The sequence below is a fragment of the Hakea prostrata genome, chromosome 8 (assembly GCF_041222555.1).
Source record: "Hakea prostrata isolate BN-2017 chromosome 8, UWA_Hpros_2, whole genome shotgun sequence".
Classification (NCBI taxonomy): domain Eukaryota; kingdom Viridiplantae; phylum Streptophyta; class Magnoliopsida; order Proteales; family Proteaceae; genus Hakea; species Hakea prostrata.
This window is the reverse complement of record NC_142607.1, coordinates 46,588,066-46,605,631: the sequence shown is the minus strand read 5'-3', so window position 1 is coordinate 46,605,631 and position 17,566 is coordinate 46,588,066. Positions and strand designations below refer to the sequence as shown.

The following is a 17,566-nucleotide window of genomic DNA, read 5'->3' as shown; positions in this document are numbered from 1 at the left end:
ATAAGAATTAACCATCCCCACCTAACATCATCTGAGTATGAATTGTCCATGCAAATCATTCATCACCAATGTCTGTGGCTTATTGACAACATAAAGCCACACAAAACCCTGATCCGCACTCTATATCTTAGTCAACATGTCAAACACTATACCTAAGAGAGACAAGATAGAGTTCCTCTTATAGACCTACTAACAAATGTTTGTAGGCACACAAAATGCATATCTTCTTATCATGTCAACTAGATGATTAAAACCTATGAATCTATCATGAGCATAGTGTATCTGGATTAAGAATAAGCCAAGACAGACTGTAGTTCTCAGATTCCTATGTAGAGGAAACCCAATAGACAGAAGCCTATTACTGTGTTACAACTTCCCAGTTACCACATGTCAGCATGTTACTATTGCTTTCCTTATTACAACTGATAAATGGCAGTTAATATTCCAAAAACAGCTCGATCAGCTATCTTACTTCAAAGAAAACATAGCCTTGACTCCACATTACTTCTGGCGCTAAATTGAAGTTTGAAGGAAAGACATTATTCAGCCCCATAACATGGTCTGGCTGGGCATGGCTTAACAAAGTCAATCAACTTTATTTTTAATATTATTTATTCATAAGTGCACATCCTGCAAAAGATTGGATCTCTTATAACGTTCAAGAGATCTTTTGTTTTTTCTGGCTTTGGTTTCAATTCAACCAAACGTGGAAGTTCAGCTAGAAACCAAGTTACATTCAGATTCCTGAAATGGTTCCACAATGATTGAAACCACTAACATAAAATTAACTTTTTCTAGTCTTAGACAGCATATTTTGTTAAAAAAAAGCTGAAATGAAACCAGCTCCAACTGCAACCCAAGCTGTTCCATCCCTGTTTATGCAGTATAACGATGATGAATATCAATCATTTAACCAAACCCATTGGTGGGCTACTAGGGACCCTTGTTTGAGAACTCATAAGATATCTAGCTATTTCAAAGAAGTGAAATGAGATCATGTGCAACACCATAAACTGGTATATCTCAGTTTGAGATCTCGAACCAAAATTTCGGTTCAAACCAAGTTCTGACTTCGGACGAAGCCTGCCCACCCCTTTATTATTCAAAGATCTTGCTTGAGTCAACAGAACTCAAGTAAGATTTTTCTATTTTGGTGTCTTCTTGCTTCTGCTTCCTCAAATCTCCCACTTCAGCCCTTTCAAATGATTATTTGAACTTTATAATTTGAACCATGAAAATGAACATGTTTAATGTTAGATACTTGTTTGAAGTTTGAACATTAATGTAATTCATAATTCAGTATATGATATATCCAATAAAATTTTTACAATGCATCCTCAGCATAGCAGTTTCAAACTTCAGGGTCCAAAATGAAACTCACATTCCAGTACATTTCACAGATCTGAGTCTACAGCTGTGTGTGGAAGGAATGAAATAGGCTGAACAGAAACTTCTAGCTGCAAAAGACACTAAAACCCACCAAGTTGGGAGGAAAATTCTTCGTTGGCAGGATCTCAATTTTTTGGCCTAGTGAGATGGTCGCCCAAGATTTTAAACTGTGGCCTAGGACAAGGCTCTACTGAATTGATTTGATCTGGAGGTTTGATAGAGTACATTCATGTCTATGCAAAAACTAATATAAATAATGAAGTGGTAAATTCTGTTACCCGTAGTAACTCTCTTTCTCTGACCACCTGAAACTCCTCTGACCATGTCACTACCCACAAAAGTATCTGAACAAACATCAAGACCAAGAACTTTCAAGATGTAATCTGTTGCAATACTGTGTTTCTTGCCACTGATGGATGATGCCTGCATAATGAAACCAGACTCTGAACAGAAATATCATAGAGCTGGAAACATAATAGATGTGAGCCAAAAAATGAAGGTTGGCTTTGCTAAAAACCTTCATAAATGCATCAATTTCCGGACTAGGACGTATTTTCATTTCCTTTTCCCGTCCACCCAGATCTTTCAAATATCCTGCAGTTACCAATGGAAACTGGAATAAATTAACCTTAGAATAGTAATGCTTCAATCACATGTCATAAGCTATAACCATGAAAAACATTTACTCATACTTGTGCCCTAGCGACTTGGGACAAAGATGGGTTCAAACTTGTAAATAGCAAACCTCAAACTTATATTGAATTTTTAATGCACTCTACATGCTGTAGTAAAATTTGTTAGAACAGAAGGAAAGAAAGTTTAATTAAACGTTTGCACCCTGAAAAGAAGCGGATGGAGGCAAGAGCAGCAATTTGCGCACTCAAGAAGTGCTGTATGATAGCAACTAACACTCTACATTTGCAAAACCCAATGTACCCATTGGTGAAACCAGGCCCAGCCCCCTCAAAAATCATCAAAAATTAACCCGGGAACCAAACCAAATGCGCACCAAAGGGCTGGCCGAACCCTCAAAAGGGTATTTTGGTCTTCCTTCTGGATAATTGTTATTAATTTTTGCAAGTTAGATTGACTTAGGAGATCTTTAGAAGACTCCTCCTTCATTTGTTATTGAGTTGTTGAGTAGTCCAATCAAAAGGATTTCCTGGTAGAATCCAAGTTTGCTTCTTAACTAGTTAAGTCCCAGTGTCACCCCTTCAATGTAGAGAGGCTACAAACAGGCCCCTGTACCTTGTATTGAGTTTTTAGACTGGATTAATTAAATTGAGAGCATTGAAGGAATTGGAGTTGTGGGTCCCAAGAGGGATTCCCATGGCTGAGTGTGTTCAGCTTTCTTCTACAACTTCTTCCAGCAGTAGCCTTTCGACAGCACCCACATCAAGCTAGAGTGAACCAGTCCACTCTCCCACAAGTAAGTATCATCCCCTACCCAATTCCCTTCCTAATCCTATTGCAGGCTTCCCCTCCTCTCCCTCTTTCTTGCGGCACCAGCACCCTTCCCTTTCCCAAAACCCTAGATTCCCTTCACCCCCCCTCCCCATATCACCCTACCCCCAGGATCGTCCTCTCTCCTCTCTCTTCTCCTACTACCAAAACCCTAATCAGCCCTCTAATTGAATTTGCAGACTTTTCCACAATTCATCTTCCTCCCTTGAAACCCTAAACCCTAAACCTCTAAAAAACCCTATATCTCCCCAACCCCTAACCCAAAGCTTCAACCCTTCTAGGACTAGTATCCCTACCCCCTACCCCCTACCCCACCTTCAATCCCAACCCTAGCCCCAACTAAGAGTCCTAAACCCTAAAGGAGACCTAATTCTACTTTGAAAAATTCTGTAATTGCAGATTGTTTAAAACATAATGCTTCTCTTGAATTCCCAACCCTAATTCTAGTCAAAACCCAAGCCTAGACCTCCACATACTTAGATCCAAGCACTGCCAAACTGACCTAGTCGCAGGGTTCCTTGAGAGTTTTGAAAGTCTTTTAGCTGCTATTTTCTGAGTTCTAGCCTAAGACAGCAAGGGGAGGCCTAGATTGCTGTTGGTTCAATTTAAGAGGGCCCTAAAGACTGGACCAGACCCTGGGTTACACTACCATCCACAAGCTCATCCCTATAGCCACATACACTATACGTATCTAAAGCGCTCCACTTGATGTAACCAGGATTCTAGTGTCAGGGGTTTTGTGATTGTTTCCCTATAATTTGGATTAGCCTAGAATCTTGTCCCTTTGAACCAACAAATAAAGAACTAAATTAAAGAATGAGAAATTTGTAATAGACCTGGATGGGATGGTTAAGTTTGAGGAAATTAGGGTTTAGGGAAAAGCTTGGGATTAAAAAAAATCTAAATGGGTTATAATAATTGAGAGGAAATGAGTTTAAGGATTAACAAAGGAATATGGGATGGGTTTAAGGTTTTGTTGAAGGAGATATGGGATGAGTTAGGGTCTTGGGAAGATCCTAAATACAAGTTAGGAATCAGCTAATTTGATATGGGTTGCTTTTTTATGTAACCCAGGAACTGGGTTAGGTCTTCAAGGACCCTCCAATGAGAACCCATGAATAATGGGCTGTCCAAGGATTAAGGTCAGCGTTTGTGGGTTGACATGGAGATGATTTTAGATCCTGAGAGCCTATGGATAACCTTGGGGAGGGTTTGGGTATGCTATGGGATGGTTAAAACTTATGGTATATCCTATGGATGGCTTGGGTGGAAGAAAGGGACTATTATTTGTGTATCTTAGGTCGTGGGAATGCCTAAAGATCCTAGCAAATGATTAGAGTTGATGGGGTAATTTGGATTAATAAAGGTAGGGTGGGAAGGAAAGGGGTGTATGGCAAAGCTCCCGGCACTCTTATTCTATGCCATTTGCCCATTTTGACACAGAAGTTGCCAAAATCTTGTATGACAAACTGGTCCAAAAAAAGTGTGCTAGTTCATCTAAAATGTGCTGAACCGAGCGATTGGCACACATTTTTCTTGTGCCCAACACACTCCAAATTGGAGTTTTATTGGGCACAAGCACACTTCCATGTGAAAAGGAGGGGCACAATGGAAGGAACAACACCGTTTGAGGGCAAAGTTGGAAAATCACAATAAAAAGCTTCAAAAGCCCTAATAGGTCTTTCTTCTCCCCACAACGTCTGTGAAGAATCTCACTTCAAAAGCTCTACGATTCTCTCAATCTCACTCGGTCTCTCTCAAGATCGCTCGAAAGTGTTAGGAATCACGCAAGCATCTCTCGCTCAAACCTTATTTTGCTCAACAATCTCTCTCTATTGCGTCTCTCGTTCAAATCTGAAACTACAGTGAAGAGGCATTGTTCATCAGAAGCACCATTGTTCAAATCGTTCAACTTTGTTAAGATACTTTCCCTACAAATCAGAAGTTCTAGTTTCATGCTTGAAGAGAATGAATGGAGGTGATTGTATTTGTTATTCTATTCAGTCCATTTAACTCTAGCATGTTCTTCTATAATCTCCGTCTGTGGTTTGAGCTGCTATAGATCAAGTCAAGTCTATTCATGGTTTTTACTTTAGCTAGAACTGGTTTAGGAGGTCACAGATTTTAAGGATACTTGTTTGATGTGATTATGGAAATTCCGCCATCAATTGGTTCCCTAGAGAGACAGAGTGCATAGGGAGTGTTTGAATAAATGTCAGAATGAAATTTTGTGGATTGGGATGTCTAATAAAACCTTTATGTTTAAAGAATATATTCTACTAAATGTAAGAATGAAATTTTGTGGTTTCGTGTAGATCTTTTGAATGTTTTTCTTGTCAATGGTGATGGAAATGCAACCATGCTTGCTGTTGGAGTTAAATAGAACTTGAAATTATGTCTAGGAGTTGGTATTATTGAAATCCCGAATGTAGTAGTGTAGATGAATGCTCTTGTTTTTGTTTGCTTATCAATTGTTGGCTTTACACAAATCTTATGATCAATTCATTTTATAACTTCATCTCTGAAATTCTGAAATGGACTTCTTCCAATATATAAGCTCAAAGAAGAAAGGAATTGAAAACATGTAGGGAACATCAGCAATGAAACTTTGACTGTGGAGTGTGGATGAGTGTGAGATCTCTTTGATAATTTGTGGATTTAATTACTTGAATTTTGTCCATATATTACTGCAAGTCTAGCGTAAACTTGGTTAGGTTTTGGAAGCATTCGAAACTAAGGGTGTTATTTTAATCCTTCCCATAATGGTTTATCGGTTGAGTTTAATGGAGGAATGTGTAAGTGGAGCTCCAGGGTTTTAGGGTTTCAGAACTAATGTTGGAAATGATCTCATCCATGACATAAATGCACACCACTCTACCTTTCAACCATTTGTTGAAGACCAAAGTTGGTACTTGGCTTATTAATTAAATTGTATGCGTTGCATAATTAATCAGAATTGTCAATACATTTCTGCAAGCGAAGTGCATAGTAGTCAAATCGGCAAGACAACCAAAGTGATCGGGGCTCCACCTAGGCAATAAGGCGACAAAGCAGCGTCTAGGCAGCAATAAGGCGACCAAAGCGGTTGGGTCAAATTGTTTCAATATAACTACTTTTAAACTACTTATCAATACAACTACTTTTTATAATAAGCTAAACAAATATTCAATAGTCACATTCATCCCAAAAAACACAAGCATTCAAGAATCATAATTATGAAAAATTATTCAAAAAAAGAACACAAACATAAGTTCATCTCATCAAACCATGGTTGTCAAAGCATTCTCCTAGGCATTTACTGATTCATTGATTATTGATGTTGAGTATGGCTTATGCTTCACATTCTATTGCCAACAAGCACAGGGGTCCCGCTCACTTTGGCACGGAGGTCCCGCTCACGTAGCAAAAAATAGGTTCTATGTCACTTTGGGCCTTCGAGTTCCTTTGCAAATTGGGTGTCAATTAAGCAGTTCAAAACAAAGCGGTTGAAAAACCGCTTAGGCGGACGCTTTGACAACTATGAGCGAAGTTTAATACTCTTGTTGGAACCACATGGATTTGCTGTTATAAAACAGAACTCGTTTTAAAAGCTGAATGGTTCAATGGTCAACTATTCTGAATGACCAGCAAACCACTTCATTGTTCTGGGTCTTTGTCTCATATGTGCACTAGAAGCCAATCATTTTGACATTGTTGTTTCCATAAATTTCTGGATGTTCAAGTAAATGGTAAAATATTATCAAAAGTGATTAGTTCTCAGTTGTTCATGCAAAACCCATATCCTGAATTTATCATCCCAAAATTGACTGTATGTTATTTTGTCATTATGATGCAGATTTATGTAGTTTCTGATTTAGAACCAGCTTCAGTTTTTTATTACATTAGTCTTTTATCAAGACAGAAATAAGTGCTATTTATCATAAGTGTCCTACTCTAAAAAAATTTCGAACACTGATTGATTTCTACTAGTCTCGTATAATGAATCCATTAGCTAAAAGAGGCTGTAGAAGATAACAAATAGAATTTTCTTGAACACCCATAGAAGCTTCAAGTAAGTCATCTTCACCTTTTCTTAATTTTATAAAGGGCTGAGCTTTTCACTGTATTGGGTGTTAAAGAGGTTTGATACAGGTCACAGGATCATAATTTTATCTCAAGTTTGTTGTTTCTCATTGTGTATTGTACAGTATGTGTTGCTGTATCATATTACTGAGTTAGTTCTTGGCATGAGTTTTGGGCGTTTTTTAGAGATCTTCAGCTTTGCCTGTGGATGCTTAAGCATCATATTACTTTACTATGTCATTCTGATCTGTTCCATTGTCTTCATGTTTGCTGGTGATTTGTGTTAAAAATTCATTATGTTATCTTTTCAATTTTTGACACTAACTGGAAGATATTGCTGTATTTTTCTGTTGATTGCATCTTTCTGGACTAAGTTAAATCATCTTTGTGGACTTAGTTAAATCCTTTGTTGCTCACTTGTGGCTACCTAGTTAAATCATCTTTATGGACTTAGTTAAATCCTCCGTTGTTCACTTGTGGCTACCCTCAGATCAGATCAATTGTCTACCCTCCTAGACTTTTCCTGGTTTTTTCTTTTTTGGGTAAACCAAGACACACAATCATAAATTTGTTCATATTGCATATCTGCTAATTGACACACAATTAGTTTGACTAAAAACCTTATCTTATTTATTTCAACGGTAATGTTCTCATTATTCAAAATGGGTGGTATTTGTGACTTCCACTCTACCTCTCCATATCACGATGTCAACATCCAGTGTGAATGAGGTGAGAAGTTCTTATTTGAAGTTCAGCAACATAAATTGCAGATCTAGGAACCTGGCAGCAGTCAGGATTTCAACATCAGTCTGGCATCCTAATAGGTTATATCAAATATGTGCATATTTCCGAGGGGATGTAGTTTCTTTCAATGGTGTGGATCAATAGCAAAGGTGACGACACACACTCCTTCACGTGGGATGGAACCAAGACAAGATGATCCACTAGTTAGGGAACTATTGAAGTCCAAAAAAAAAAAAAGAAATGAAATCTATGAAGAACATAGAGAAGGATGTAGCGTTAATTAAACATATAGTGATAGGAGTATTTGTAATATGTGGTGCACTTCTATTCCTAATGGGTTCACCTGCTTAGTTGTATTTTGTTACATTGTTATGGAATGTTAACTGATATCATAGATGCTTTCATTAATTATTTGAATGTCTTTATTATTTGTCAGCACCTTTAGTTGTTGTATTTTGATTAGTATATTGTTACTTTGTTAGTAACTGGTATGACACATCATCATTATTTGTATGAATAAGTAGTTTCTTGAAAATGTCATCATCACACACTTAAATTGCCAATTGGAGCCAAGAGAATACCAAACTTTTCATAGAAATAATGGTTGAAGAGGTTAAGGCTTACAACGCCCATATTCAATAAGGTAGGTTGGAAAAACATTTTGGAAAAATTTAGAACCAGGTCAAAGATAAATTATGAAATGAAACAGCTGACAAACAAGTTCAACAAGCGAAGGCAACAATATATCAGTTTCAAAAAATTAATGGAAACTAGGGGATTTGGGAGGAACCGTATCACCAAAACTGCCACTATTGACAATGAGTTGTTATGGGAAGTTCATATCAAGGTAATTTTGGCTATGTTTTTATTTTTTATTTTTTGTTTTATTTATTTTTTATTTTTTTTTTTGTGGTATTAGTGCTTTATTTGAAACAATATAATATAGATCATAGACTTATGTACTCATTTGTGTAATGTTTATGACAAGCTAATCCAGGTTGGGCTAAGTTTAAGAGGAATGACCTTGCTAAGTGGGAAGACTTGTCTAAAATTTTCAAAGGTACATATACTACAGGTGAAGAAGCGATAACTCCTGATATTGCACTACAGCCTACAATGGACTTGAGTAGGAATATTGATGAGTCTGCGAGTGATGCTAGCTCAGATGAAGCTGACATTAACATCATTTCTGATGTGGATCCTCAAATGTCACCTACCACTCAAGTTCATACACCCAATGGACCCGTCCCTCCTACTGAAAGGCATAACAAGACTCCAAATGTGAAGAAAAGGAAGAGAAAGACCACAAGCCTAAAATTTAGCAATTCAAGTGCAATTCAATCCTTCTCAAAAATGTGCTTAGCAAAGTGGGACAAGTATTTAAAGATACTCTTCATGCAAGTGACAATAATGACTTCAGCATTGCTAAATGCATAAATGTTCTTGTGACAATGAATTTGGATACCCCCCATGTTAGGCAAGGCAATCTTATGTGTCAAGTTGGACCCAACATTTAGAGAGGTGTTGATATCTTCCCCCTCCCCCAAGTCAAGGAGATGGCTCTCAATAGAATGCTTGCATCTACCCAACCACCGCAGTGACCCTTCTCAAACTTGAACAATTTGTTGATGATGGTTTTTTTTTTTCCTGAGATTTTATTTTCTTTGTGGATGACATCAAACAATTGGTGTAAGATTATGTTTGGCTTTTTTCTTTTTTCTTTTTTCCTTTTTTTGTTGTGGATTGTATGAATTATGTGTGCTTTTTAATGGGGTATGGACTATAAAAATTTGGCCATGCATAGTATGGATTCTTTGTGCTTTTTAACAAGGTATGGACTATGAAAATTTGGCTATGCATTGTATGGATTATGTGTGTTTTTTAATAGAGTATGGACTATGAAATTTTGGCTATGTATTGTGTATGGATTATAGAACTTTTGTTATGGATTGTTATGAATTGGAGATGGATGTTATCCCTTTTTTTATTTGAATAGAGTATATGGATACATCTAGTGATTCACATGAAGAGATTTTTGTGGAGTATTTGGGTTGGAGAGATGCTAATGGGTCAACCACAAGTGACCTATGTTCCTAAGCCAATACAAGATAGCAAACTCACAGGACTTGAACGTGTTAGAAAAATCTTAAATGGACACGTAGATCGTGTCTACAAGAGATTCAAGATGAAGTGACACATGTTCTATAACCTAGAGTCCAAAATGCAACATCGAGGGTGGTTAGATGATACTAGGTACATTTGTGTAGAGGAATGGCTTGGGATCCTTTTGTGTTTACTTGGTCGTGACTTTAAATATAGGGATATCGCAGAAGATTTCCAACACTCCCAGAGACAATCACAAGAGTATTCAAGAGAGTTTTAGATGTTTTCGTTATGTTAAGCAGAGAAAACTTAAGGCCTCCTAACTTTAATGCAATTCCAACAAAGATCCTAACAAATCCAAAACACTTTCCTTACCATGGTAGGAGATCTCACTCTCGAGCGAGATCTCGCCACTTTGAAAAACCAAGATCTCAACCATCTCGGTGAGATCTCGGTTGGGATATGCAATTTTTTGGCGTCAACTCGGTTTTAGGGTCCCAATTGGGCCGAAACTTTGTATTTAGCCTATTTAAGGCCTTTTAAACACATTGGTGGCCTTGAATTTGTCAAAAAACAACCCTATGTATGATTTCTAAGTCTACCCATTTGTGAAACCGAAATGTTATAGAATTAGGGAATGTAAGGTTATAAAACATGTAATATAGAACCTTTAAGGCATATAAATGAAAAGCGAGTGTATCAAATGTATCAAGTAACCTAAATGTTATCAAAATTCCATTCATATGAGTATCACAATCTCAATTTTCAAAAATAGAATTAGATAACCTTTAGAAGTTCCATATAAGACATTAAATCATAAGTTCATAAGACAAGCAAAGAATGATTGATCTTCCTTCGATTTAGTAGATGTGCTAAAAGTAGTTGCAAGTGAAACTAGCTGAAATCCATGAAAAAAAATTAGTGAAAATTGAGAGTTCCATTGAGATATGGCGAGATATGGTGAGATCTCGACTAAGATATCCTAACTCTCTGCTCTTGATCTCCATCTCCCCTCACTTTTTTGAAAAAGCGAGATATCTCGCAAGATCTCCCACCATGTTCTTTACTTCAAAGGTATGATACATGCTTTCATTATTGGAGTACAATAGTAAGCATTATGCTTCGTTATCAACGTCTATTAATTGGTATGAAAATATTTATTGAACTAGGATTGTATTGGTGCCATCAATGGCACCCAGGTGCATATAGTGGTACCGCTAAAAGACAAGTACCATATCATGGAAGAAAATGAATCACCACACAGAATGTCATGTGTGTGTGTTCCTTCAACATGAAATTCACATTTGTCTATACTGGCTGGGAAGGGTTTGCAAATGATTGCACAATTTTTAAACAAGCAATTACAAACCCGAGTTTAAATTTTCCTCATCTTTCTCCTGATAAATTTAACACAACTAGTTCATCCATTCTTTTAAACCCTTCATTGAATCTAAATTGATGGGACTAACTTTTATTATTTTATATTGGGGATAATTACTATTGCCCCCCTGTACTTTGATTTTATTACTAATGTATCCCCTGTATTTTGCAAAATTACTAATCCAACCTTTAACTTTGTCTAGAATTACTATGCCCCCACGTTAAGTTCCGTTAGGTTACTGATGATGTGGCATCTCCATATTTTTAAAAATCCCAAAATACCCTTTACTTATCTCTTTACATTTACCCTTTATCAGTTCGAACCCAATTAATTGTAAGAAAAAATAATCATAATCTATTTACCAAAAAAATCACAAAATAAGAAATAATAATTGAATAAAATTAAAATAGAAACCGAAGAGGAGGGAAGATGAATTCAACTCAATTTGGAAACGAATATCACCTACTCATTAACCTTCCGGCAAGATTTTGTGGTTTCGCAGGGGGTTAGTAAGCGGTAAAGTCTAAACTCCCGGGGAGGTGTAACGTTCGTTTCCAATATTAAAAAGCACCGCCCCCCAAAAAAAAAATTGTGGTTTTCTCCACGTGCGAAGAGAAGGTGGGAAACCAAATCAAATTGAATTTGCCAATTTCTTTAATTCAAAATAAATAAGTTTAGTGAGGTGGAAAACCAAATTTTAATTCAAAATAAATGAGTTAGGGTAAAATTGACATTTAATTTGGTTTTTATAAATGGGGGTATGCTTTTGGTTCTTAATCTTAATGGCAAAGTGGACATTACTATTCCTCGGCTCCCCGTTTAAGGGGGGGACATTTTGAAGGGGTTTTATTAGTTTCAGGGACCCTTCGGTATATTATGGTTGACTTACCCCCGCTGTGCCCAAAGGGACAGCAAGATTTCAAAAGGAAGGTGAGGCAGGCAGTTGAACTTTTCAACATGCCCGAAGAAATGAAAGGTTTTTGTGCTTAAAGCAGGTCTCCAATTGTCTAAAATACAACACGGGTTTAAGCTATTTATAGCCATATTACATGGGCACCAGAACTTTAACTAATTAACTAGACTTGGACTCTAATTAGTAACTAACTTGACTCAACTATGGAACTAATGTAAGTAGGGTTCCCTTTATAGGTTAGGAGACCCTTTACAAATAAATAACAACCACATAAAAGAAACCATCTTGGAAAATAACACAACGCCTAATTATCCAAAAATAATCTTAATTTAAAATATATTCCAATTGGGACGCTAAATTTAACTAAGTATTTTGACCCCCAAAAACTAATAGCTAACCCTACGGAGTCCAATCAAAAACTGAAGATAGATCCATCACCCTTGGATCAAGGGGGTTCCAACTAGACCCCTATTGAGTCCTAAAAGGCTGGGAAATGACCAAAACACCCCTTGGGTATTCGAACAGCTTTAAAGTGGGCCTTTTGGTCTAGTTTTTGAGGCCCAATTATAGGGGGGCCAACCCTGGTTACATCAGTTTTGGGATGATTAAGGTTTTAACAAAATCCCTAGGGATGTGAGATACTCAAAATTACCCTAAAGTTGAAAGGAAAGGCTGCAGTTAGATATGGGAGAGTTATGGGGTGTTAGAGGTTGGAGCTTGGGTGTAGAAATGATTCTTGGAAAGGTTTCTTGGGTTCTTGGTAAATTCTTGGCTGTTTCTTGATCTCTCTCTCTCTCTCATTTCTCGTCTTTCTTTCTCTCTTTTTCTTTCTCTTTTCTTCTTTTCTTTCTTCACTCTTTCTTTCTCTTTTCTTTCTGTTCTGAATTTTCAGAACTGCCACAACAATCAAGAAGGGGGAAAAGGGGGCCAAATGGGGGAAAGAGGGGGGCACAGGATTTAGGGAAGGTGGGGATGGGTTTCTTGGGTTGCTGCAGGGGAGAGGGAGGGTCGGGGAAGCTTGCGCAAGAAAAGGGAAGTTGGGGGAAGGTTGCAGGTGAGGGAGAAGATGGGGAAGGGAGTTGGGCTGCTGTACTTACTTGAGGATGAAATTCTGCTGCTGGATGTGTTGAAGATGCTGGAGATTGGAAGAAGCTTGCTGAAATTGATGAAGAAGGCCTAAAACTGCCGTGGCCCTCCCATGGAGGCCACGATGTATTTCCCTGAAGACTCAAATTCTTTGCTTTCTATTCAACTTGTTTTACAATGGAGTCGGGTGGGCTATTTATAGCCTTACAATTGGAGGGGAAGACTTGGACTCTAACTTGGAAAACATAACTTGACTCAAATAGGGAATCCTTTATAGATAAGGATCCTCATAAACAACTTGCAAACAAGAACAACAATGACAACAAGAAGCATTGTCCAAACTAAATGGGGTTGGCTACATGGATTCTTGCCTTCCAATCAGCTCCATTTAAGGCCATACTAGATTCAAGGCATAAGCTATACATATCATTTCTCACCACTTCTCTTTAGGTTATCTTAGGTCTGTCTCTAGCTCTTCTAATTCCTTCATTTTCGATTATATTACGTCTTCGTACAGGGACATTTATAGGCCTCCATTGAACGTGGCCGTCCAACCTCAAACGACTTTCTCGTAGTTTATCACTTATTAGAGCTACTCCTAGATCAACTCTAACATAATCATTCATTATCTTATCCTTCTTAGTTTTGCCACTCGTCCATCTTAGCATCCTTATTTACAGAATTATAGGTCTCCATTAAACTCCAATAGTGTTTGTTGCCGGTCCCAAGCCTAGTTAAAGGAAGAGGGTTGGTGCGTCAGGTCGACAGCCGGCACCCAAAAAAACCAAGCCGAACCCTTTTACATGGATTCGACCTTATATGATAAATGACTTGCAAAATAAAATCTAATAATACAAAAGGATTCTTGATCTAAAATAGATTCAACTACGATTCCAACTCTGACTAGGACTCTCATAATTAACTCAATTAAAGAAGAAAAAACATATTTGGACTCACAAAAATAAGTAGAAATTACTGGAATAAAATCATCATCAAAAGAAGTGGGAATATGACCATTATACCTCTAATAGGGTTCGGCCAACCCACTAGGTGTGCCACTTTGGTTTAGGTCTAGGACCCAAATTATGGGTTCAGCTATGGGGAGGATTCCTACTTACATCATTCCCCCCCAAAAAAAAAAAAAAAAAAAAAAAAAGAAGAAAAGAAAAGAGAAGATAATACTAACACAATCATGATCAGCCAAAAGCATCATCTGTTCCCTTCTTAATTGTCTAGTTATGTCTTCATCCATGGCCAAAAATTCTAGGTACTACTTACCATACAAAGTAGACAAGCAAATGCCAAAAGATATCAACCTTCAATACCATAATAGAGGCCCTCACTCCATAAGCCCCTTTTAGCCAAAAAAATAGAACAATAACAAAGAAAGAAAAGAAGGATGACACAGATCCAGAACTGAATTGGGTATTCTTAAGTTGGAAATCAGCCTAGGGTTGATACATATGGGTTTCAGGCTTTTGTCCGATAGGTTTATGTAGTCATGGGCTATTCTATAGGCCTAAAAGTTGAGTGTCTAGGCCAAGTCAGAAAACACATTACTTAATCACTTTAATTTGTCAAAATATATCAATTCGGCCTAACTTTTAAGTTATAAGGGCAGAAAAGTCTTTTATTATGTTTTATTTCAGTTTTAGGTGTCCAAGTCAAAAATCTAGTAGGGGTCCTAGGTCAAATTGGCATTCAAGTTCTATTTCTTTTAAAAGTTTATTTATACCCCTTAGAGGGAATAACAAAGACAAAGTTCAGATGATCTGATTATTTTTCCCAAGCTCGAGTGTTGCTACTGCAACTATTGGTTTATATCAACTTTGATATAAAGCACAAGCCAAGCCAGATCCAAGAGATGAGTGATCCCTAAGTTTCTTGGTGAGTCAAGCTAGGTCTTTGCTATCCCTGAATAGATAGCCTTCAAGAGTCCAATTTCCATTCACTCCGTAGCACCTTGAAAGCTCCCCTATCATGGTGGTCCTAGAGCCTACACTCAATTCACCTTTCTATCATCTTTTATATTTTCTTAAATTTTTGGACTTCCCAATACACCCAAAAATCAAGGTCAAATCTACACCAATCTAACAGTTAGATCTATCACAAAGTTTAAGCACATCATCCCCCCAATCCTAATGACCTGAGATAATAATTTGACCCCATTTTGCGTAGCAAATTTTAAGAAAGAAACATTTTCTTGAATTTCTGTACTTCACAAAACCCCCCGAAATAAGAAACTCCATGTCTTCCAATTTAGCCATCCAAACCTTGCTATACTTGGAGGATCGTATCTTTATATCATTACCCACATCCCCTACAAGTTTCTAGTTTCAACCCATTCTGCTGCCTATAGACCCCCAGTTCACTATCTCAAAGAATTTATCTCATATCTTCTATAGGCAAACTATAATTGATACATATTAAAACCTAAGTACCTAAACTTTTTCTCCTAAAACCACCACCTATTAGATCATCCCTATACAACCCACATCAAAAACCCCAACCAATAGCATATAACTGAAATTTCATGAGACCCTTTCTTGGCCCCATTTAAGGTAGTTCTATTAAAACATCTTGGCTACAGGCCCTCGTTCATTTAAGGCTGCATCAGAAGATGAGAACTAAGCTAGTGGACTCAAAGAGTACTTCAATCATTGACCATGATGATGTATACATACAACAACAACAAGCCTTGTCCCAATTAAATGGGGTTGGCTATTGGATCCTTGTCTTCCAGTCAACCCTATTTAAGACCATGCTAGATACAAGGCCTAAGCTATGCATATCCTTTCTTAGCACTTCTCTTCACATTATCTTAAGTTTGCTCCTAGTTCTTCAAATTCCTTCAATTTGGGTTACATCACTTCTCCATATAGGTGCATTTATAGGCCTTCTTTGAACGTGGTCGTGCCATGTCAAACAACTTTCTCATAACTTATCACTTATTGGAGCTACTCCCAAACCAGCTATAATATGATCATTCCTTATCTCATCCTTCATAGTTTTGCCACTCATCCATCTTAACATCCTCATTTTTGTCACACTGAGTTTATCTATATGATGTTTTTTAACAACCCAACACTCTTATTGAAAGAAACGATTGTGGTGAATGGCTTATTGATCAATGATCTCAAGCCCTCTATTTATAATTAAGTGAAAAGTATACTGATACAAGGAATAGAATTTTACATGAATACAAACTCTAATTTAACTCCTATACAAACTCTTATTAGACTTCTAATAGAATCCAACACTCCCCCTCAAGTTGAGGCATAGATATTAGTCATGCCCAACTTGCCTACAATAGGAAGGAAATCTCTTTCTTTCAAACCCTTAGTGAAAACATCTGCTACTTGGTCTCCAGATCTTACAAAAGGCATACAGATAAGCCCTTGTTCCAACTTTCATTTGACAAAAAACCTATCAATTTCAATGTGGTTAGTTCGATCATGTTGCACCGGATTATTAGCAATACTAATAGCAGCCTTGTTGTCACAATATAACATCATAGGGTTTGGAACTTGGACTCCAATATCTTGCAGCAAGCCTTTCAACCATAGTAGCTCACAAACTCCACGAACTATAGCTCTATATTCAGCTTTAGTACTAAATAAAGCTACCACATTCTATTTCTTACTTCTCCAAGTAACTAGATTACCACCAATAAAGGTATAGTAACCTGAAATTGACTTCCTGTCTGGAGATCCAGCCTAGTCTGCATCAGTGTATGCTTCTACTTTTAGATTATCAGTGGGTGACAAAAGTATTCCTTTTCCAGGAGTTCCCTTCAAATACTGTAGTACTCTGATAACAACCTTCATATGAGCTAAATATGGATCATGCATGAATTGACTCACTATACCTACAGCATAAATGATGTCTAGCCTGGTGTGGGACAAGTAAATAAGCTTCCCTACCAGCCTTTGGTATCTTCCTTTGTCCACTGGTTCTCCCTCTTTTTCTTTAAGTTTAGCTCTAGCTTCAATAGGGATATCAACTGCTTCACATCCCAACATTCCCACTTCTGATAATAGATCTAGGACATACTTTCTTTGGGATAGGAATATACCTTTATTTGATCGAGCCACCTCAATCCCTAAGAAACATTGTAGCTTCCCTAGATCTTTAATTTCAAACTCTCTGCCAAGAAAGTCCTTCAACTTTTGAATTTCTTCACCATCATTCCCTGAGATGGCAATATCGTCTACATAAACAATGAGAAGTGTGATGTTAGTACTTGACTTCTTGACAAATAATGTATGATCAGCATTGCTTTGCTTTTACCCAATAGAAGTCATTGCCTTCAGGAGGCGTCCAAACCAGCATCTAGGAGACTGTTTTAACCCATAAAGTGACATCTTCAATTGACAAACTTTCCCTGCAGTATTGCCATCGGAGAAACCATGTGGGATTTCCAT

General features: G+C 37.4%; 1 protein-coding gene across 1 annotated transcript in view; it reads right to left on the bottom strand.

Moving 5' to 3' along the window:
* The window catches only part of LOC149008224 (ABC transporter G family member 31-like), an 87,411-nt gene that overhangs the window by 43,285 nt on the left and 26,560 nt on the right, over window positions 1–17,566 (bottom strand). The window contains exons 6-7 of the mRNA XM_089167215.1: window positions 1,907–1,983; window positions 1,668–1,812 (exon numbers count right to left, since the gene is read on the bottom strand). Of these exons, the coding sequence (XP_089023341.1) occupies window positions 1,668–1,812; window positions 1,907–1,983 (222 nt within the window). The remainder of the gene's footprint in view (window positions 1–1,667; window positions 1,813–1,906; window positions 1,984–17,566) is intronic.